This window comes from Salmo salar, chromosome 06 (assembly GCF_965601325.2).
Source record: "Salmo salar chromosome 06, fSalSal1, whole genome shotgun sequence".
NCBI lineage: Eukaryota > Metazoa > Chordata > Actinopteri > Salmoniformes > Salmonidae > Salmo > Salmo salar.
In genome coordinates this window covers 59,378,869-59,402,370 of record NC_138296.1, presented here as the reverse complement: position 1 = coordinate 59,402,370, position 23,502 = coordinate 59,378,869, and the positions used below count along the sequence as shown (strand labels likewise).

Here is a 23,502-nt window from a genome sequence, read left to right as displayed (position 1 = left end):
GCATTCACAATCCTCTGTGTATAAGAACGGCATCTGAAAGTGACAGGAAGTGATCTCCTTCCCTTTCCACAATATACATAATGTATGCTCTGTTCCAACGCAACTGCCGTCACCACCACAGTCAATGTCTTGTTTTTCATGTACACAAAGTCGTGGTTAAGTATTGAGGCTAAATCTCAGTCCCACAGATGTTCGCCACATTGACGCATGGTGTTGCCTGAAACTTTGATCCAAAAACACATTACAGCCTCTTTAAAATCTTCATAGTTAACTTTATACACTCAGTTTATATTAAACAATAAACCAGTGGCACAGTGCTATGAAATGTTACAAGGAATAGCACAGTATATGAAAATACTTGTCCAAGGAAGGCAGTGATGCTGAGTGATGGCAATGGAAGCCTGTTTAAAGTATCCTCCTTTTTAAAGGAAGCCATACAGAGTTGGCTACATATTTTCAATTTCCTCTTCCAGAAAAAAGCAGAACAGATGTGTAAGGGATAAACGGAGATGTTCTGTACATTACCTTGGAAATAATGGACGACACAGCAGGACAAGGCAGAGCCAAGTAATAGCGATAATATGCATAGTAATAATGAACTGTACTTCAAATCAAAGTTTATTTGTCACGTGCGCCGAATACAACAGGTTTTCACCTTACAGTGAAATGCTTACTTACAGGCTCGAACTAATAGTGCAAAAAGGTATTAGGTGAACAATAGGTAAGTAAAGAAATTAAAACAACAGTAAAAAGACAGTGAAAAACAGTAGCGAGGCTATATACAGTAGAGAGGCTATATACAGTAGAGAGGCTATAGAAGTAGCGAGGCTATAGAAGTAGCGAGGCTACATACAGACACCGGTTAGTCAGGCTGATTGAGGTAGTATGTACATGTAGATATGGTAAAGTGACTATGCATATATGATGAACAGAGAGTAGTTGTAGCGTAAAGAGGGGTTGGCAGGTGTTGGGTGGCGGGACACAATGCAGATAGCCCGGTTAGCCAATGTGCAGGAGCACTGGTTGGTCGGGCCAATTGAGGTAGTATGTACATATGTACATGAATGTATAGTTAAAGTGACTGTGCATATATGATAAACAGAGAGTAGCAGCAGCGTAAAAGAGGGGTTGGGGGGGCACACAATGCAAATAGTCCGGGTAGCCAGTTGATTACCTGTTCAGGAGTATTATGGCTTGGGGGTAAAACTGTTGAGAAGCCTTTTTGTCCTAGACTTGGCACTCCGGTACCGCTTGCCATGCGGTAGTAGAAAGAACAGTCTATGACTGGGGTGGCTGGAGTCTTTGACCATTTTTAGGGACTTCCTCTGACACCGCCTGGTGTAGAGGTCCTGGATGGCAGGCAGCTTAGCCCCAGTGATGTACCCGGCCGTACACACTACCCTCTGTAGTGCCTTGCGGTCGGAGGCCGAGCAATTGCCGTACCAGGCAGTGATGCAACCAGGCAGGATGCTCTCGATGTTGCAGATGGAGAACCTTTTGAGGATCTTAGGACTCATGCCAAATCTATTTAGTTTCCTGAGGGGGAATAGGCTTTGTCATGCCCTCTTCACGACTGTCTTGGTGTGTTTGGACCATTCTAGTTTGTTGGTGATGTGGACACCAAGGAACTTGAAGCTCTCAACCTGCTCTACTACAGCCCTGTCGATGAGAATGGGGGCGTACTCGGTCCTCCTTTTCCTGTAGTCCACAATCATCTCCTTAGTCTTGGTTACAATGAGGGATAGGTTGTTATTCTGGCCCCACCCGGCCAGGTCTCTGATCTCCTCCATATAGGCTGTCTCGTCGTTGTCGGTGATCAGGCCTACCACTGTTGTGTCGTCTGCAAACTTAATGATGGTGTTGGAGTCATGTCTGGCCATGCAGTCGTGGGTGAACAGGGAGTACAGCAGGGGACTGAGCACACACTCCTGGGGGGCTCCAGTGTTGAGGATCAGCGTGGCAGATGTATTGTTACCTACCCTCACCACCTGGGGGCGGCCTGTCAGGAAGTCCAGGATTCAGTTGCAGAGGGAGGTGTTTAGTCCCAGGATCCTTAGCTTAGTGATGAGCTTTGAGGGTACTTTGGTGTTGAACGCTGAGCTGTAGTCAATGAATAGCATTCTCACATAAGTGTTCCTTTTGTCCAGTCCGTCCTGCAGCAAAGCAACCCCGTGCTTCACGGTTGGGATGGTGTTCTTCGGCTTGCAAGCGTCCCCCTTTTTCTTCCAAACATAACGATGGTCATTATGGCCAAACAGCCCTATTTTTGTTTCATCAGACCAGAGGACATTTCTCCAAAAAGTACGATCTTTGTCCCCATGTGCAGTCTGCCTTTTTTACGGCAATTTTGGAGCGGTGGCTTCTTCCTTGCTGAACGGCCTTTCAGATTATGCCGATATAGGACTCGTTTTACTGTGGATATAGATACTTTTGTACCCGTTTCCTCCAGCATCTTCACAAGGTCCTTTGCTCTTGTTCTGGGATTGATTTGCACTTTTCGGCACCAAAGTACGTTCATCTCTAGGAGACAGAACGCGTCTCCTTCCTGAGTGGTATGACGGCTGCGTGGTCCCATGGTGTTTATACTTGCATACTATTATTTGTACAGATAAACGTGGTACCTTCAGGCATTTGGAAATTGCTCACAAGGATGAACCAGACTTGTGGAGGTCTACAATTTTATTTCTGAGGTCTTGGCTGATTTCTTTTGATTTTCCCATGATGTCAAGCAAAGAGGCACTGAGTTTGAAGGTAGGCCTTGAAATACATCCACAGGTACACCTCCAATTGACTCAAATGATGTCAATTAGCCAAACAGATGCTTCTAAAGCCATGACATCCTTTTCTGGAATTTTCCAAGCTGTTTTAAGGCAAAGTCAACTTAGTGTATGTAAACTTCTGACCCACTGGAATTGTGATACAGTGAATTATAAGTAAAATAATCTGTCTGTAAACAATTGTTGGATAAATGACTTGTGTCATGCACAAAGTAGATGTCCTAACCGACTTGCCAAAACTGTAGTCTGTTAACAAGAAATGTGTGGAGTGGTTGAAAACGGGTTTTAATGACTCCAACCTAAGTGTATGTAAACTTCTGACTTCAACTGTATATATATATATATATATATATATATATATATATATATATATTAACTCAGCAAAAAAAGAAATGTCCTCTCACTGTCAACTGTGTTTATTTTCAACAAACTTAACATGTGTAAATATTTGTATGAACATAACAAGATTCAACAACTGAGACATAAACTGAACAAGTTCCACAGACATGTGACTAACAGACATTGAATAATGTCTCCCTCAAAAAAGGGTGGGTCAAAATCAAAAGTAACAGTCAGTATCTGGTGTGGCCACCAGCTGCATTAAGTACTGCATTGCATCTCCTCCTCATGGACTGAACCAGATTTGCCAGTTCTTGCTGTGAGATGTTACCCCTCTCTTCCACCAAGGCACCTGCAAGTTCCGGGACATTTCTGGGGGGAATGGCCCTAGCCCTCACCCTCAGATCCAACAGGTCCCAGACGTGCTCAATGAGATTGAGATCCGGGCTCTTCGCTGGCCATGGCAGAACACTGACATTCCTGTTTTGCAGGAAATCACGCACAGAACGAGCTGTATGGCTGGTGGCATTGTCATGCTGGAGGGTCATGTCAGGATGAGCCTGCAGGAAGGGTACCACATGAGGGAGGAGGATGTCTTCCCTGTAACGCACAGCTTTGAGATTGCCTGCAATGACAATAAGCTCCATCCGATGATGCTGTGACACACCGCCCCAGACCATGGCGGACCCTCTACCTCCAAATCGATCCCGATCCAGAGTACAGGCCTCGGTGTAACGCTCATTTCTTCGATGATAAACGCGAATCCAACCATCACCCCTGGTGAGACAAAACCGTGACTCGTCAGTGAAGAGCACTTTTTGCCAGTCCTGTCTGGCCCATAGGCGACATTGTTGCCGGTGATATCTGGTGAGGACATGCCTTGCAACAGGCCTACGAGCCCTCGGTCCAGCCTCTCTCAGCCTATTGCGGACAGTCTGAGGACTGATGGAGGGATTGTGCGTTCCTGGTGTAACTCGGACAGTTGTTGTTGCCATCTTGTACTGTCCCGCAGGTGTGATGTTCGGATGTACCGATCCTGTGCAGGTGTTGTTACACGTGGTCTGCCACTGCGAGGACGATCAGCTGTCCGTCCTGTCTCACTGTAGCGCTGTCTTAGGCGTCTCACAGTACGGACATTGCAATTTATTGCCCTGGCCACATCTGCAGTCCTCATGCCTCCTTGCAGCATGCCTAAGGCACGTTCACGCAGATGAGCAGGGACCCTGGGCATCTTTCTTTTGGTGTTTTTCAGAGTCAGTAGAAAGGCCTCTTTAGTGTCCTAAGTTTTCATAACTGTGACCTTAATTGCCTACCGTCTGTAAGCTGTTTGTGTCTTAAGGACCTTTCCACAGGTGCATGTTCATTAATTGTTTGTTTATGGTTCATTGAACAAGCATGGGAAACAGTGTTTAAACCCTTTACAATGAAGATCTGTGAAGTTGTTTGGATTTTTACGAATTATCTTTGAAAGACAGGGTTCTGAAAAATGTACGTCTTTTTTTGCTGAGTTATATATGTGTATATATACACTGCTCAAAAAAATAAAGGGAACAGTTAAACAACACAATGTAACTCCAAGTCAATCACACTTCTGTGAAATCAAACTGTCCATTTAGGAAGCAACACTGATTGACAATAAATTTCACATGCTGTTGTGCAAATGGAATAGAAAACAGGTGGAAATTATAGGCAATTAGCAAGACACCCCCAATAAAGGAGTGGTTCTGCAGGTGGGGACCACAGACCACTTCTCAGTTCCTATGCTTCCTGGCTGATGTTTTGGTCACTTTTGAATGCTGGCAGTGCTTTCACTCTAGTGGTAGCATGACACAGAGTCTACAACCCACACAAGTGGCTCAGGTAGTGCAGCTCATCCAGGATGGCACATGAATGCGAGCTGTGGCAAGAAGGTTTGCTGTGTCTGTCAGCGTAGTGTCCAGAGCATGGAGGCGCTACCAGGAGACAGGCCAGTACATCAGGAGACGTGGAGGAGGCCGTAGGAGGGCAACAACCCAGCAGCAGGACCGCTACCTCCGCCTTTGTGCAAGGAGGGGCAGGAGAAGCACTGCCAGAGCCCTGCAAAATGACCTCCAGCAGGCCACAAATGTGCATGTGTCTGCTCAAACGGTCAGAAACAGACTCCATGAGGGTGGTATGAGGTCCCGACGTCCACAGGTGGGGGTTGTGCTTACAGCCCAACACCGTGCAGGACGTTTGGCATTTGCCAGAGAACACCAAGATTGGCAAATTCGCCACTGGCGCCCTGTGCTCTTCACAGATGAAAGCAGGTTCACACTGAGCACGTGACAGACGTGACAGAGTCTGGATACGCCGTGGAGAACGTTCTGCTGCCTGCAACATCCTCCAGCATGACCGGTTTGGCGGTGGGTCAGTCATGGTGTGGGGTGGCATTTCTTTGGGGGGCCGCACACCCCTCCATGTGCTCGCCAGAGGTAGCCTGACTGCCATTAGGTACCGAGATGAGATCCTCAGACCCCTTGTGAGACCATATGCTGGTGCGGTTGGCCCTGGGTTCCTCCTAATGCAAGACACTGCTAGACCTCATGTGGCTGGAGTGTGTCAGCAGTTCCTGCAAGAGGAAGGCATTGATGCTATGGATTGGCCCGCCCGTTTCCCAGACCTGAATCCAATTGAGCACATCTGGGACATCATGTCTCGCTCCATCCACCAATGCCACGTTGCACCACAGACTGTCCAGGAGTTGGCGGATGCTTTAGTCCAGGTCTGGGAGGAGATCCCTCAGGAGACCATCCGCCACCTCATCAGGAGCATGCCCAGGCATTGTAGGGAGGTCATACAGGCACGTGGAGGCCACACACACTACTGAGCCTCATTTTGACTTGTTTTAAGGACATTACATCAAAGTTGGATCAGCCTGTAGTGTGGTTTTCCACTTTAATTTTGAGTGTGACTCCAAATCCAGACCTCCATGGGTTGATAAATTGGATTTCCATTGATTATTTTTGTGTGATTTTGTTGTCAGCACATTCAACTATGTAAAGAAAAAAATATTTAATAAGATTATTTCTTTCATTCAGATCTAGGATGTGTTGTTTAAGTGTTCCCTTTATTTTTTTGAGCAATATATATACACACAGTACCAGTCAAAAGTTTGGACACACCTACTCATTCAAGGGTTTTTCTTTATTTTTACTATTTTGTACATTGTATAATAATAGTGAAGGCATCAAAACTATGAAATAACACATGGCTCATGTAGTAACCAAAGTGTTAAACAAATCATAAATATATTTTATATTTGAGATTCTTCAAAGTAGCCACTGTTTGCCTTTATGACAGCTTTGCACCGCCTTGGCATTCTCTCAACCAGCTTAATGAGGTAGTCACCTGGAATGAATTCATTTAACAGGTGTGCCTTGTTAAACGTTAATTTGTGGAATTTCTTTCCTTCTAAATGCGTTTGAGCCAATCAGTTGTGTTGTGACAATGTAGGGTTGGTATACAGAAGATAGCCCTATCTGGTAAAAGACCAAGTCCATATTATGGGAAGAAGAGCTCAAGTAAGCAAAAATAAATTACAGTCCATCATTACTTTAAGACATGAAGGTCAGTCAATCCGAAGCATTTCAAGAACTTCTTCAAGTATAGTTGCAAAAACCATCAAGCACTATGATGAAACTGGCTCTCATGAGGACCTCCACAGGAAAGGAAGACCCAGAGTTACCTCTGCTGCAGAGGATAAGTTCATTAGAGTTACCAGCCTCAGTAATTGCAGCCCAAATAAATGCTTTACAGAGATCAAGTAACAGACACATCTCAACATCAACTGTTCAGAGGAGACTGAGTGAATCAAGCCTTCATGGTCGAATTCCTGCAAAGAAACCACTACTAAAGGACACCAATAATAAGAAGAGACTTGCTTGGGCCAAGAAACACGAGCAATGGACATTAGACCGGTGGAAATCTGTCCTTTGGTCTGATGAGTCCAAATTTGAGGTTTTTGGTTCCAACCGCCATGTCTATGTGACACGCAGAGTAGGTGAACGGATGATCTCCGCATGTGTGGTTTCCACCGTGAAGCATGGAGGGGGAAGTGTGATGGTGTGGGGGTGCTTCGCTGTCAGTGATTTATTTAGAATTCAAGGATTTGGCCAGTCTGAGATATGTATTTTTCTTTGCAACTCTGCCTAGAAAGCCAGTCGCCTCTTCACTTGAAGCCTGTAATCGAACCCACAAATGCTGATACTCCAGATACTCAACTAGTCTAAAGAAGGACAGTTTTATTGCTTCTTTAATTAGCACAACAGTTTTCAGCTGTGCTGACATAATTGCTAAATAATTTTCGAATTAGAAATTAGCCTTTTAAAATGATAAACTGGGATTAGCTAACACAACGCGCCTTTGGAACACAGGAGTGATGGTTGCTGTTAATGGGCCTTTGTACACCAATGTAGATATTCCATAAAAAATCTGCCATTTCCAGCTACAATAGTCATTTACAACATTAACATTGTCTACACTGTATTTCTGATCAATTTGATGTTATTTTAATGGACATAAACATTTGCTTTTCTTTCAAAAACAAGGACATTCCTAAGTGACCCCAAACTTTTGAATTGTAGTGTGTGTGTGTGATATATATATATATATATATATATATATATATATATATATATATATATAATGTATATGTGTATATATAATTTGTCAATTACATTTACAGTACCTTACCTGTAAACAGTAAAAGCTATAAGTAGTATTATTTTATTCGTATTATTAAGTAGTATAATTTTTTGGGGCTCCCGAGTGGCGCAGCGGTCTAAGGCACTGCATCTCAGTGCTAGAGGCATTACTATAGACCCTGGTTTGATTCCAGGCTGTATCACAACCGGCCGTGATTGGGAGTCCCATAGGGCGGCACACTATTGGCCCAGCGTCATCTGGGTTAGGGTTTGGCCGGGGTAGGCCGTCATTGTAAATAAGAATTTGTTCTTAACTGACTTGCCTAAATAAATAAAGGTTAAATAAAATAAAATAAGTTCTCCTGTCACGGGAGTAGGGAAATAAGTGATGCTGAGTGAGCCATATGCAGGGCCGTAGAGGTGTGGCCCCCCCATCTCCAAGCTTGAGGAGCAGGCCGTGTGTGTGTGTGTGTGTGTGCGTGTGTGTGTGTGTGTGTGCGTGTGCGTGTGCGTGTGCGTGTGCGTGTGTGTGTGCGTGTGCGTGTGTGTGTGTGTGTGTGTGTGTGTGTGTGTGTGCGTGTGCGTGTGCGTGTGTGCGTGCGTGCATGTGAGTGTTTGCTTGTGAGTCTGTGTGTGTATGTGCCTCTTGTCTCTGAGTGGAGTGCTAGGTCCTGCTGAGCAGATGAATAATGTAATGCCAAGTAAACACCATGCCCCAGCGGCCCGCCGCTGTAAAATGCATCAGTGAGGAAGCCAGTAAAATGTGCTGACTGAATATCAAGCTCCGAAAGCCTATGTAATCAAATCAAATCAAATTGTATTTGTGGCATGCGCCGAATACAACAGGTGTAGACCTTACAGTGAAATGCTTACTTACAAGCCCTTAACCAACAATAAAGTTTTAAGAAAAATGCCCCCAAAAAATAAGAAATTAAAGTAACAAATAATTAAAGTTAGCGGTAAAATAACAGTAGCGAAGCTATATAATGTACAGGGGGTACCGGTTGTGGTGGTTAATGTCTTTACTATCAAATGAGGAGAGACAAACTTATCACACAAGTCAGAGTTATACTTCAACTAAATCTTTAATCACTTATTAATAAGGGAGCAGGTCAATACAACGCACACATATAAAGTGAATCGATTGAGTGCTCTACGATAATGTTGGCTGGTCAACGATTCACGCTCAGATGATTCGTTGAGAGCCCCGAGACAAAAGTACAAAGGTATTTTATGGCCAAGATACAACCCTTTCAACCTACATGACGAACAACAGATGTATAGAATGGGTCACAAGGTTAAGATTTGTATGAAAGACATCTGTAATTCATAGCAGACAGTATCTGCTGTGTCAACAGTTTTCATTATGTAGAGACCAGTGTCTGGCCCCCCAACTCCATACTGGAGCCATGTCTCCCTGGTACGGTATAGAACAGAAACATTAACTCATGCTTTGGAATGCTCTTTAGGTTTTATCACCCAAAAGACATCGTAAATCTCCTGTCAGTGTTATCTCCCAGAGGCCCATCCTCAGTAGAACACACACACAATAGTTATAAGAATCCTCTATTCTGTTGCATAAAACAACCATTTGATGCAATAAAAGTATTATAACATAATCTTGCAATTTTCCACCATACGGTTCAGAGTCAATGTGCGGGGGCACCGGTTAGTCAAGGTAATTGAGGTAATATGTACATGTAGGTAGAGTTATTAAAGTGACTATGCATAGATAATAACAGAAAGTAGCATCAGCAAAAAAAGAGGGGGGGGGGGGCAATGCAAATAGTCTGAGTAGCCATTTGATTAGATGTTCAGAAGTCTTATTGCTTGGGGGTAGAAGCTGTTTAGAAGCCCCTGAAATGTGATGGCGTGACTTGCTTTGTTTATCACAGGGAAATAAAAACAGAGCCTGAAAATTGCCCAAACTCAAACCCCCTTGGATACAGGAACTCGTATCTGGCCCCTAACGGACTGGCTGTGCTTTAGGAATAAGATACAGCTCTGAGGCGGCACTGAATATCCACCATAGGAGAACAAAGGAACATGCTTCCCTTGTGAACTAAATCTGACTTGCTCTTGTTTGGTCCTCCTCAGACGCGGCTAACGGCCCCAGTGGTCCAGGGTACAGGCCGCCCCCGAGGACCAGAGAGGTGGTCATCAACGGGCAGACGGTGAAGCTCAAGTACTGCTTCACCTGCAAGATCTTCAGGCCCCCACGGGCCTCGCACTGCAGCCTGTGCGACAATTGTGTGGGTGAGTACTGTAGTCCTGAAAACAATAGGAGAAGCTAACTGACTCGATGGCTGTTCCATATGCATGACTTTTAAACCATCTACTCTCTCCCATCTCTCCCTTTCCCTTTCCACTGTTTTATTTCCCTTTCTATCTGCTTCTCTCTTCTTTATTTCTCTATTCCACTCTTTCCCTTCCCTCTGTCCGACCACTTTTCTATTTCCCTTTGTCTAAACATACCTTTCCTCTCTCTCTCTCTCTCTCTCTCTGCAGAGCGTTTCGATCACCACTGTCCCTGGGTGGGGAACTGTGTGGGAAAGAGGAACTACCGTTTCTTCTACCTCTTCATCCTCTCCCTCTCCTTCCTCACTGTATTCATATTCGCCTTCGTCATCACACACGTCATCCTGAGTGAGTATAATACCGACCAGAGACTGAAACACACACACACACACAAAGCGGTGATGCCCTGAAATACACACAACACTGTTTTTCCCCAAACAATGTCCCCCAGGTGCCCAGAACATACTCGTTGTTTTCCAGATAATATCATCAATGACAAGATGAGTGAATGCATAACACTGGTATTTCTCTCACACGTAATCAAGTTTTTTTTTTGCCCTAGCCTTCTCTAATTGTAACTCTAATTATCCTTACCCCATACACAGCAGTTGAGCCGAAGTTACCCACAACCAGGTTTTCAAGCGTATTTCACCGTCAGCAGTATCCACCCATAAACAAAGGGCCGCTAGCCCTGAGCAGCACTACCTCCGAGGGCACTTCATCTCGATCAGCACCACCTCCCACTTCCCCTCCGCCCCTCTACCTCTACCCCTCTTCAGAATACTACCCTCCCTCTCTCCCTGCTTCCCAGCGCCAGTGGAGGCTGGCTGTCAGGAAAGCTGCTGACACGGCTGGTCTCGCTCTCTATGGGGGAGAGAGGGAGCGCTGTTTGTGGTGCTTTACTGTACACACAGCTCAATCAAGCAGAGCAGAAGCAGGCCAGGGGTCGTATGTATCGAGCCTCTCAGAGTAAGAGTGCTGATCTAGGATCAGGTCCCCCCCATGTAATCTCATCTAAAAGGATGAACTGATCCTAAATCAGCACTCCTACTCTGAGATACACTGAGTTGTATACATACGGCCCCAGGGGTTTGCACTGTGCAAACCCAGTCTGGGGACCACCACTCACTGTGCAGAGAGAGAGGCAACGAACACATATCCTGGCTTTACTTACCTGTTTGTTTCTTAGCCATTTCCACAAATCCCACGATGGCTTTTCTGGGTGATTAAGGCTTTTCTACAGGCAATAACGAGTGGATTTAGGTTTAATCTGTATCAGTCATCAGCATTCGGCCCATTGATTACTGTGACTAACAGCGTCAGTTGTGGGTATTGATTTTGGTTAGTTCTTATTTTTAGTGTTTCTGTGTGTAGCCTAGAGATGGGGTTTGGGGAGCTTCTTCTGAACCATTAGCTGTCAGTCATTGTCTGCATCCCAAATGGGCCCTGGTTAAAAGTAGTGCACTATAGGATAGGGTGCCATTTGAGATGCACACATTCCCTGCTGAACCACAGTAGAGGTGTTTTGATCAAGACTAGAGTTCCTGGTAGGAAATCCTTGACCGATTTTAGCCTATTGACCCTTCACATTTAGGCCTGACTTAAACCTATTTTGGTGCAGTCAGTGTGACTAGCATCAGTTACAGCTGAAGTCGGAAGTTTACATACACTTAGGTTGGAATCATTAAAACTCGTTTTTTAACCACTCCACAAATTTCTTGTTTGGCAAGACGTGTTTGGCAAGTCGGTTAGGGCCTCTACTTTGTGCATGACAAGTAATTTTTCCAACAATTGTTTACAGACATATTATTTCACTTATAAATCACTGTATCACAATTCCAGTGGGTCAGAAGTTTACATACATTAAGTTGACTGTGCCTTTAAACCTGCTTGAAAATTCCAGAAAATGATGTCATGTCTTTAGAAGCTTTAGATAGGCTAATTGACATCATTTGAGTCAACTGGAGGTGTACCTGTGGATGTATTTCAAGGCCTACCTTCATTCTCCGTGCCTCTTTGCTTGACATCATGGGAAAATCAAAAGAAATCAGCCAAGACCTCAGAAAAAAAATTGTAGACCTCCACAAGTCTGGTTCATCCTTGTGAGCAATTTCCAAATGCTTGAAGGTACCACATTCATCTGTACAAATAATAGTACGCAAGTATAAACACCATGGGACCACACAGCCGTCATACCGCTCAGGGAGGAGACGTGTGCTGTTTCCTAGAGATTAACGTACTTTGGTGCGAACAGTGCAAATCAATCCCAGAACAAGAGCAAAGGACCTTGTGAAGATGCTGTAGGAAACATGTACAAAAGTATCTATATCCACAGTAAAACGAGTCCTATATCGACATAACCTGAAAGGCCTCCCAGCAAGGAAGAAGCCACTGCTCCAAAACCGCCATAAAAAAGCCATGGGGACAAAGATCGTACTTTTTAGAGAAATGTCCTCTGGTCTGATGAAACAAAAATCTAACTGTTTGGCCGTAATGACCATCGTTATGTTTGGAGGAAAAAGGGGACGCTTGCAAGCTGAAGAACACCATCCCAACCATGAAGCACGGGGGTAGCAGCATCATGTTATGGGGGTGCTTTGCTGCAGAAGGGACTGGTGCACTTCACAAAATAGATGGCATCATGAGGAAAGGAAAATTATGTGGATATGTTGAAGCAACATCTCAAGACATCAGTCAGGAAGTTAAAGCTTGGTTGCAAATGGGTCTTCCAAATGTACAATGCCCCCAAGCATACTTCCAAAGTTGTGGCAAATGGCTTAAGACAACAAAGTCAAGGTATTGGAGTGGCCATCACAAAGCCCTGACCTCAATCCTCTAGAGAATTTGTGGGCAGAACTGAAAAAGCGTGTGCAAGCAAGGAGGCCTACAAACCTGACTCAGTTACACCAGCTTTGTCAGGAGGAATGGCCAAAATTCACCCAACTTATTGTGGGAAGCTTGTGGAAGGCTACCCGAAACGTTTGACCTAAGTTAAACAATTTAAAGGGAATGCTACCAAATACTAATTCAGTGTATGTAAGCTTCTTACCCACTGGGAATGTGATGAAAGAAATAAAAGCTGAAATAAATAATTCTCTCTACTATTATTCTGACCTTTCACATTCTTAAAATAAAGTGGTGATCTAACTGACCTAAGACAGAGCATTTTTACTAGGATTAAATGTCAGGAATTGTGAAAAACTGAGTTTAAATGTATTTGGCTGAGGTGTATGTAAACTTCTGACTTCAACTGTACGTAGACATGTTTTTCCAGACATGAGAAATACAGACATTAACAGGCGTTTGAGTCGGAGGCAGAATAATCTCCTTTCGGAGCATACAGCTTCTTGTCCTACTGTGGGTGCTGTGAAGCAGCTCTGAGATATTCCGTCACCAGGACTGAGAAGCTCTAATTCAGTGGGAAGTAATGCTGTGTATGTACTGACTAGCTCATCATCGTGGTGCTCAGCGGACCTTTGGATGTTCCCCCTCCTTACGTAACAAACCCCCGTCGTTTCTCTGCTCTCTCTGCTCTCCGCAGGATCCAACCGGACAGGCTTCCTCAGCGCACTCAAAGACAGCCCTGCCAGATATCTTTTTACTGGGGGGGAGAGTGTGTATGTGTGCATGCGCACATTTAGATGTTGGACTTCTTTATTTGTGTTTATATACTCGCCCTTTAAGTGGAAGGAGATAGCCGAGAACGTCATTAGCATGATCTCTGAATGGCAGATAACACTGCCCTTATCTCCCTCTTTCCAACTGTGGGAGTCATCTAAAGGTTATCACTCACACACACTCAGTTTCACACACACACTAACACACACTCAGAAACGATAAACACCATTTGAGGGGGTAAATTCTGCACTGTAAATTGTAGTGCAGGTTTTGGTTTGATTTGAGGGGAGTGCTAGATGCCGATATTTCATTTCCATTAGGGAGCAGCCAGATGCACTGCCTCTGTTTCCATTAGTCCCCATCCAGCCACCCCGCTGCTTTTCTGAGAATCATGCACCTGTCACGCATCATTTGGGCCTTGATCGCACACACACAGGCAGGCCCCCTACACACACACACACACACACACACACACACACACACACACACACACACACACACACACACACACACACACACACACACACACACACACACACATACACACACACACACACACACACACACACACACACACACACACACACACAGGCAGGCCCCCAGTCAGCCTGCAGAAAGGCAACGGATTTGACACGCACACAATCAGAGGGCTGAAATACACTAAGTAAATGACAGGGAGAGAGAGAGAGTCATTGATGTGCCTTGTGTGTGGCACGTGCGTTGGGTTAGATGTGTTTGTATGCATTGACCGTGTATGTTAGTCGATTGGCTGGTATGTATCCACTTTGCCTGGAGTCATTCAGGACATTACAGAGGACATAGCAGTTATTTCATGTAGCCGTACCACATGTTTCGAGCATTGCCGAGTCTTCTGGTAGTCCGTGCCACTATGTCCAACTCTGTGCATTAGCATGGTCAAGTGCAAGAGCTCTCTCCATCTCTCACCCACATTTAGATGCTGTTCATCTCAACTTGGTCTAATTGATTGATGCATGCATTTTACATTTACGTTTTATTCATTTAGCTCTTACCCAAAGCGACGTACAGTTTGTGCATTCATCTTATGATAGCTAGGTGGGACAACCACATATCACAGTCATAGTAATTACATTTTTTTTCTCAAAGTAACTATCAGAAAAGTCAGAGCTAGTAAGGGGGAAATAAGTGTGAGTGTTAGTTCACAAAATTATTTTATTTATTTATTTTGGGGAGAGGTGTGAGGAGGGGGTCTGAGGGGGGGGGCGCTGGGGATTATTTAATTAAGATACTCTTTGAAGAGGTAGGGTTTCAGATGTTTTTATAAGATGGACAGGGACTCTGCTGTCAGGGGGAAGCTGGCTCCACTATTACGGTGCTAGGACAGAGAAGAGCTTTGACTGGGCATGCATGCATGCATGGGTTTTGCGTTGCCATGACAACGCATAGGTTGTTATGGTGATGGTGGTCTCTCTTCCTTGACTGTTTGTCTCACTGTGCTGGAGGTGCTGGTGTGCTTCTTCTCGGTGTGGTCCATTGTGGGCCTGTCGGGCTTCCACACCTACCTGATCAGCTCCAATCAGACCACCAATGAGGATGTGAGTACACACACAAACAAGCACACAGATGTACGTACACACAAACAAAGACACACTCACACACACACACACCACATCTCTTCCCCCTCTTTCTCTATCAGTCTTTGACTTTGACTGCTGATAACAATTCTGTCTCGCATTAAGGGTCATTTCATGCTTGGGCCTCCATGTAATAAGTCGCTGGCATGATTTTTTTCACTTACGCTGCTGAGGTTCTGGTAGATTGAACACTCCAGAATCCTCCCTAATCCTTCTTAACTGTCTCATCTGGTCTGATTGGTCAAGTTCCACTGTCCTCCAAGAGTTTCTGAATTTCTCTTCACTTCAGTTTTCTCCTCAATTCATTAACCTTGGTTGGAGAGCGAAGTAGCTGCAGTGTTCTCCTTCCTTTGCACTGATTGGTCATGTTGCCTCTCCAGATTAAAGGGTCGTGGTCGAACAAACGGGCGAAGGACAACTACAATCCCTACAGCTACGGGAACATTCTGACCAACTGTTGTGCTGCCCTCTGTGGTCCTCTTCCACCCAGGTGAGTTGCTCTCTGCCAGGGCCAAGCTAACAGCAAGGCTGGGTCTTGTTCAGTTGGGAGAAAATGTTTTGAAACAGGGAGGTACTTGCTGAAACGTATCAAATGAGAACTCAGCCTTTTGTTTTTGCTATGGTGTGCACAAGAGTTGTGGACTTGAGTCACATGACTTGTCACAAAATTGATGATTTGAAACTCGACTTTCTAGAGAATAAAATAACTTGAGACTTGACTTGGACTTGAAACCTCAAGACTCTACTTTGACTTGAGACTGATGACTTTAAATTATCTAGCCAGGTTTTGTAATGTTTTGTCACTCATTTTTTGGCACAGAGTCTACGTGGATTACTTTACATGCAGTCAGAGACAGTAGCCGCAGCATCGCCCTTGGCTAGTAAAACACACACTCAGCCCTCTGATTGGACCAGCAAACTGTCAATCAACACAGGTCGGGTGAGCTAGCAAACGGATTGCTGATTTGCTGTACAGCTATAGGATCGGGTGCAGCGCAAACATCAAATTGTAGGGAGAGAGGATTGCTATAATAAATAAATATGCAACTCCAAAAATGGTTTGGTGATCAAGAATATTAACTGTTTACTTTGCAAGCTCACCAGCAATGGGGCAACCATTCCGAGCATATGCCTACTGGTCTTTTGTAATGTAAAAATAGCTCTCATTGATAATTTACTTATAAAGCTTGCATTTGGAATTTGTTGGTAAAATTGAATCGTTACTTTGACGAAGACGCACCATAGGCGCCAGTGGAGAGTGATTTTCTCTTGATTAAATGTTTTCTGTTGCTTTCACACATTTAAATGCATATGTGGTAAATCTATATTTCATATAATACTACAATCATTTCTAGCGTTTCATCATTTCATCCCCGTACCGTTTATTGCAACACTTATTTCTGTTTCATGTTTGATAGTTATGTCGGAAGTTCCGTGTGCCTGTGTCCTATGTCTCTGTCATTTTTGTTGTGCGTAGTAGGAGCACACGCGCCTCAGTGCACATAGAAGTAGGCTACATGGTCTGCGTTCCATAAGAAAATGATTGTTCCATGTATGCGTAGTGTTTAAATATCAGTAATAATCATTAAGTTTGATTAAGACGAATGTACCAATGGATGTGGAAATGGTCTTTTACATTGTAGAACCAGCTGATTGGTTGGAATTGCCAATTGGGTGCCAAGTTCTTATATTACCTGTTTGAGCTCCTATTAGACAGATTCCATTTGGTTTCTCGAGGGGAGGCTGTGCAGTCTTGCCCTCTACCTGTGTCAATTCAGATAGGACTGGTCCAAGGAAAATTCCATCCCAAAACACAAATCATCCACGTATGATGGAAAATGCATCATACGGGGATGATATATGTATTTTGAATGTGACATATCTTGAAAACTTGATTGCTGACATGCAAAACATTTTGGGACTATGTCAACAATCGACTAATGAAACAAAAGATCATTTTTGGGTGGAGTTTTCCTTTAAGCCTGATACAGAGGCTTTTTCTTTTTGGCTGTTGTCCGTGTATATTTGGTAAATCTACTTGTATATTTTGTATGATATGACTCTTTCACGATTGGATAACCAAAGTCCCTATTTTACAATTACATAGGCTAATCAAAATATGTTGTAGACAAAATAATGAAAAGGGCTGTCTGGTAGCCTCAATAAACAGACAAAGATTTGTAGTTGAACAAGCCGTTTCATGTATAGATTTTTTTTTAACTTCACTTGACTTGACTTAAATAACTTGACTCGACTTGCACTTGGAATGCACAACTTGGACTTGACTCAAGTCTTGACCCGTTCTACTTGGGACTCGACTTGTGACTTGAGACTTGCTTGGGATTCTAATAATAGCAACTTGGTCCCACCTCTGGTATGCACTAATGAGCGCACACCCTGCACTGAGGATCCTCACCAGTCACGACTGTAGCTATAAGGGATTTTAGATTCAGCTCTCCCTCCTCCTCCTCCTCTCCCCTTGTCACGTCCTGACCATAGTAAGTTGTTATTTTCTATGGTAGCGTGGTCAGGGCGTGACAGGGGGTGTTTATCTGTTTTTGTATGTCTATGTTCAGTTCTAGTTTTTGTATTTCTATGTTGGTCGTTGTTTGGCATGACCTCCAATTAGAGGCAGCTGGTTGTCGTTGTCTCTAATTGGAGGCGATATTTAAGTTGATGTTTGTCCCACCTGTCCTAGTGGGTGATTATATTTTGAGTAGTGTGTTTTTTCCCTCTCTGCGTCATGGTTTCTTGTTTTCTGGTTAGTTTAGGTATTTATGTATTGCATCACGTTTCACTATAATAAATATGTGGAACACAAACGCTGCATCTTGGTCCGCTCCTTATGACACCCCTCCTCCATTCCTCTCCCGTTCTGCATTAGTCAGCACCGACAGACGGAGCTCCACTTATGAGAATCACACAGCCTCCCACTGTTTTTAAAAAGCAGCACTTTCAATCAAGATATCCATCAGCGCACGCAGGAGTAATTACTGTACACTCTGTTTCTGCTGTCTTTCGAGGGAACTTGAACTAGCTTTGTCTTACACGTTATTGGGGATGAGCTCCGCACATTGTCTGCGTCCCTAATAGCAACCTATTCCCTATGTGTAGTGCACTATATAGGAAATAGGGTGCCATTTGGGACACATCCATTGTTAGCATCCTCACAGCATACCGTTGGTTATGACGTTTAACATAAATGGTCTGGCTAGAGGAGATAATGTCGTTCAGCCAGTCATTTATGGAGTAATTAGTGTGAATTTAGTGTCAATGTTATTTTTGGCACTAATTTGACTCCATACACATTACGATACCCTCAGATACAAAATCAGGTTAGTTTGTCAAACATCTGGTGGAGAAACATTTATCATTGATTCATTAGCAAGTTCTATTACATGAATGGGTTACAACTGAGAGTTGAGCAATGGGATGTGTAATAATAGTTGAGTTATTTGTAAGGTTTGTTCAGTAGGTAGTTACAGGTAACTGCCAAAAAAATGGAAGCACTTGAGTAAATGAGGGATACAAAGTTTACTGAATGCAGGTGCTTTCACACAGGTGTGATTCCTGAGTTAATTAATCAATTAACATCCCGTCAAGCCATAATGCTAGGCAAGCCATTATTTTGGCTACCATGGTAATGCCCCTATAGGATGACAATGCCCTCATCCACAGGGCACGAGTGCCACTGAATGGAGTTTTAGGATGAAAAACGATGTAAACCAAATGCCATGGCCATCTGTCACCAGATCTCAACTAAATTAAACACTTGTGGGAGATTCTGGGGTGGCGTCTGAGACAGTGTTTTCCACCACCATCAACAAAACACCAAACAATTACATTTCTCATGGAAGAATGGTGTCGTATCCCTTCAATAGAGTACCAGACACTTGAAGAATCTATGCCAAGGTGCATTGAAGCTGTTCTGGCTCGTGGTGGCCCAATGCCCTATTAAGACACTTCATGCTGGTGTTTCCTTTATTTTGGCATTTACCTGTACATTGGGTTGGATCCTCTGGGAATTTCACACATCATTAACACATTTGCCGTTAACTCAAGGGAATGTATTGGGGATCGTTCTCCATCTGGAGAAAGGTGGCTGCTCTGTGTGTGGGTATGCATGGAGGGATGGGGCCTGGAGGCTTCTCACACACACTCAAACAGACACACAGACACTTTTGCAGGCACACACACATCCAAACAAACTCACACATGCTCTTGCCGACACACACACACTTCAAGACCTCTGCTCATGTGCCCTGTCTTCTCTACCTAGTCTTATTGACAGAAGAGGCTTCATCCAGTCAGACACACCCCAGCCTGTGTCACACTCCAACGGAAGCAGCATGTACGCCGCCACCCAGCTTCACACTCACATGGTAGGTTGTGTGTGTGGTTCTTTATGCATTCTGTAAAGAGATGTTTAGTGTTTGACAGGACTGAGTTGACACTTCAGTATTTATATCTACTGAGAAACGCTTTGAAATACATTTTTCGCTGCAAGTGATCAGACTCCCCCCTTTTAAGAATCGGACCCTTTTTATCCATTTTCGCCTAAAATGACATACCCAAATTTAACTGCCTGTAGTTCTGGACCTAAAGCAAGGATATGCATATTATTGATACCATTTGAAAGGAAACACGTTGAAGTTTGTGGAAATGTTAAATTAATTTAGAAGAATATAACACATTAGATATGGTAAAAGATAATACAAAGAAAAAAACGATGAATTTTTGGGTATTTTTTTTGTACCATCTTTGAAATGCAAGAGAAAGGCCATAATGTATTATTCTAGCCAGGCGCAATTTAGATTTCGGCCACTAGCAGTGTATGTGCAAAGTTCTAGACTGATCCAATGAACCATTGCATTTCTGTTCGAAATTTTGTATCAAGGCTGCCCAAATGTGCTTAATTGGTTTATTAATATATTTTGAAGTTCATAACTGTGCACTCTCCTCAAACAATAGCATGGTATTCTTTCACTGTAATAGCCACTGTAAATTGCACAGTGCAGTTAGATTAACAAGAATTTAAGCTTTCTGCCAATATCCGACATGTCTATATCCTGGGAAATGTTCTTGTTACTTACAATCTCATGCTAATCACATTAGCCTACGTTAGCTCAGCCGTCCCGCGGGGGACCCACCGATCCTGTAGAGGTTTTAATACTGTATGTCAGTAACTCACTCAAGGGCTCTCGCTTACAAATGACAAATTGAACCAGGCTTTGATGTTATTACAGGCCAACAGAGAGCAGTAATCTGTCTATATCCATGTCATTATTGGGCTCTGAACTTCTTTCTCTCTCTTTCTGTCTCTCTCTCTCTCTCTCTCGCTCTTACTTCTCTCTCTTTCTTGCTCGCTCTCTGCCGATGGCTGCCGTGGGCTTTACCCTCTGATCCAGAGAGCAGTATTTAATAGTAAATGAACACAGCTCATGTGTTTGTATTCATTAATTCAGCGGGGTGTAGCTTCTCACTTCTCACTCTGCTTTTAAGTGTGATGGATGAGGAACTCCTATCACCCTCACTCTGAATATATCCATGTTTTAAATCACCGGTACTCTGCTGAATAATGATGAATATAATTCCCCCAACGTCGGTGGATCCTCTCCCTACATTGCTATTCAAAAAGGTTGTTTTATATCTCAAGCAGAATAATCATAGTCTTCTGGATGGTTCCACATTTGCATACAGCCTTGTTTGAAGCTGGCAGCTGTGAGAACAAGTAACTTTGGCCATATGCCCGTGGAGAGATTATGAAAATGTTCCATTTTTTTTACTAAAATAATCAATTTTGGGCAATCTCAAAGTGTGTCAAGTTGTTTGAGTTGAAGTAGTGAGTTTAATTAAGTGTTGAGTTGATTTGATATGCTAATGGATCGGTAGTCATTGCATGTTCTATGTAAGACTTGTTAACTTCATGTTATTTTTCTTCTTTCTGTTTTGTCTGTTAACCTTTTTATTTGTGAGTATTTCCACTCCCCCTATAATTTCCTTCCTTCATTTCCTGTCTCCCATCAAAAACATATAATTCTCCTACCGTTTCTTTTACCCCGTCTCTTATCTTCATCTATCTCTCTGTTTCACTTTCCCCGTCTCCTCAGTGTGACCAAGAGCACTGCATTCAGAGCACCAAATTCGTTTTGCAAGCTGCCGCCACCCCCCTGCTCCACAGCAACCCCGTCATGATTGGTGGAGGGGGACCCCCTTTCCCTGGGAAGAGTTCCTTGGTGGTCCCCTGTGCCTCCCTGGCCCCCAGCCAGCCCTCCCTGCCCTCCATGCCCGGGCTGAGCTGTGCAGGGGACATGTTGACTCTGAGGGACCCAGACACCCACTGCCACCACCATCACTTTGCCAGCCCTGAGGAAACTCCCTCGCCCTCTGGCCCTATGCCTCTGACTTTGCCCTGCGCTGCCCACATGACCCACGGGGGACACATCCACCCGGCCCAGCTCTACGACCCTGCCAGCCAGGACTCTCTGCACGAGGACTCTGTCAGGGGCCTGGTCAAACTCAGCTCTGTCTGAGACTTGGCCCCACTGCCATTTCCCCCTGGCTCTTTGGAACCACTAGCCAGACTCTGTTAGTGTGCCAAATGGCACCCTATTCCCTATGTAATGCACTTCTTTTGATCAGAGCCCATGAACTCTGGTAAAAAGTAGTGCACTATATAGGGAATAGGTTGCCATTTGGGACGCAGCCTCTCCCCTCTCTATCTCTCCCTCCCTCCACACCCAGGACCAAAGCCATATTTCCCCTAACATTCCACCCGAGCCCTCCCTCCATCCCACCCAGATTTGCGCCCCCACCTGTTGAGTTAAGCTATTCTAGTGCCAAACAGACAGACCCTCAGTCTCCACTGCACCTGACCAGGACCAAAGTCACACTTCTGACTCCCACTTCCTCTTCACAGTAGTATAGCTGGTGCTCTACCAGGTGTCTACCAGGCCTGGATGCAGGTTCAGCCTTCTGCCAAATGTTCATGACTTGTGCTCTATTCTCCAATGACATGTAGAGGAAATCACCTACCTAGACCAGGCTGTGTCATTGTCCGAAAATGACACTGAATCTCTCTTCTCTCTCTCAGCTAAAACCTACCAAGGCAGTTGCTGGTGTCTATGTGACGCTAGTCGCATTACATTTTTGTTTTGTTCAAATGTGATGCCAAAACATCATGACTGCATCCCAAATGTCACACTCTATTTAGTGCACTATTTTTGACAAGGGCCTATAGGGCTCTGGCAAAAGTACCGCACTATATAGGGAATAGGTTGCCATTTGGGATGTAGATAATATGTAGACTGTGCCAAGAAATTCTCATTGACTTCCAGCTTTATACATTAATGCCTGTGGATAATTAATAAATTCACATATTTTTATGTACAAGAGTGGATTTTATTTATTCAACCAGCCGGTGCGCAGTCACTTGGCAGAAGGGCAACACAATATCCAATACCCTTTTCCGGGAATACCCTTTGCAGACGGAAATTAGCTACTAGCTAAATCTGGTACAACTGTTGACAAAATTCCCAGGTTTTCCAGACGTCACAGTTGGAAGATTCGCAGAATCAGGAGGAATATGCAGGAAATCCGGATACCTCCAACCAGGATTTCTAGAAAACCTGGGAATTTAGGGAAAGTTACTGGCATTTTGCAACTGTAATCTGTTGACCAAAATTGATTTGGAGTAGACAATGCCATTCCAACAGCTTCTTCTGTACCATGCTACCAAGTGTATGAATATGTATCATGCTCTCTCACAAGTCTATGACTGAATGCTTGCAGGCCAGTTCAAGGCCGGCCCTAGACTTTTCGGGGACCTAAGCGAGATTTGGTTGGGAGACGTCCAGAGTTTTTATTTTTAAAGATCATTTCCTGCAATTCTACACATTTTGCCGTGTTCTTTTGGAGTTTAATATATTTGGTCATTTAAAACAAGGTACACATACAAAATGATGCACTTGATTAAGAATCATCGAGAATAAACAAAAAAAGTATACAACATTTCCATTGGGGAGTAGAGAAAATGGTGCAGTTTTAAAGTAAGCGTTCTACAATTCTACACATTTTGCCATAGGGTGGAGAAATATTTTTGCAGTTTTAAAGTACTTTCCTGTGATTCCCCTAGCGGCCGCTTATATCACTTATGCCTGGAGCCGGCCCTGAGTCAGCTGATGGCAGTGACTG

The 23,502-nt window shown here is 44.0% G+C and overlaps 1 protein-coding gene across 1 annotated transcript in view; it reads left to right on the top strand.

The window, feature by feature from the left end:
- The window catches only part of LOC106607667 (zinc finger DHHC-type palmitoyltransferase 14), a 49,691-nt gene extending 26,997 nt beyond the window's left edge, over nt 1–22,694 (top strand). Inside the window, exons 3-9 of the mRNA XM_014204863.3 lie at nt 9,878–10,036; nt 10,289–10,426; nt 13,620–13,668; nt 15,168–15,270; nt 15,690–15,799; nt 19,589–19,691; nt 21,420–22,694. Of these exons, the coding sequence (XP_014060338.1) occupies nt 9,878–10,036; nt 10,289–10,426; nt 13,620–13,668; nt 15,168–15,270; nt 15,690–15,799; nt 19,589–19,691; nt 21,420–21,842 (1,085 nt within the window). The 3' untranslated portion in view covers nt 21,843–22,694. The remainder of the gene's footprint in view (nt 1–9,877; nt 10,037–10,288; nt 10,427–13,619; nt 13,669–15,167; nt 15,271–15,689; nt 15,800–19,588; nt 19,692–21,419) is intronic.
- Nucleotides 22,695–23,502: the final 808 nt, after the last annotated feature.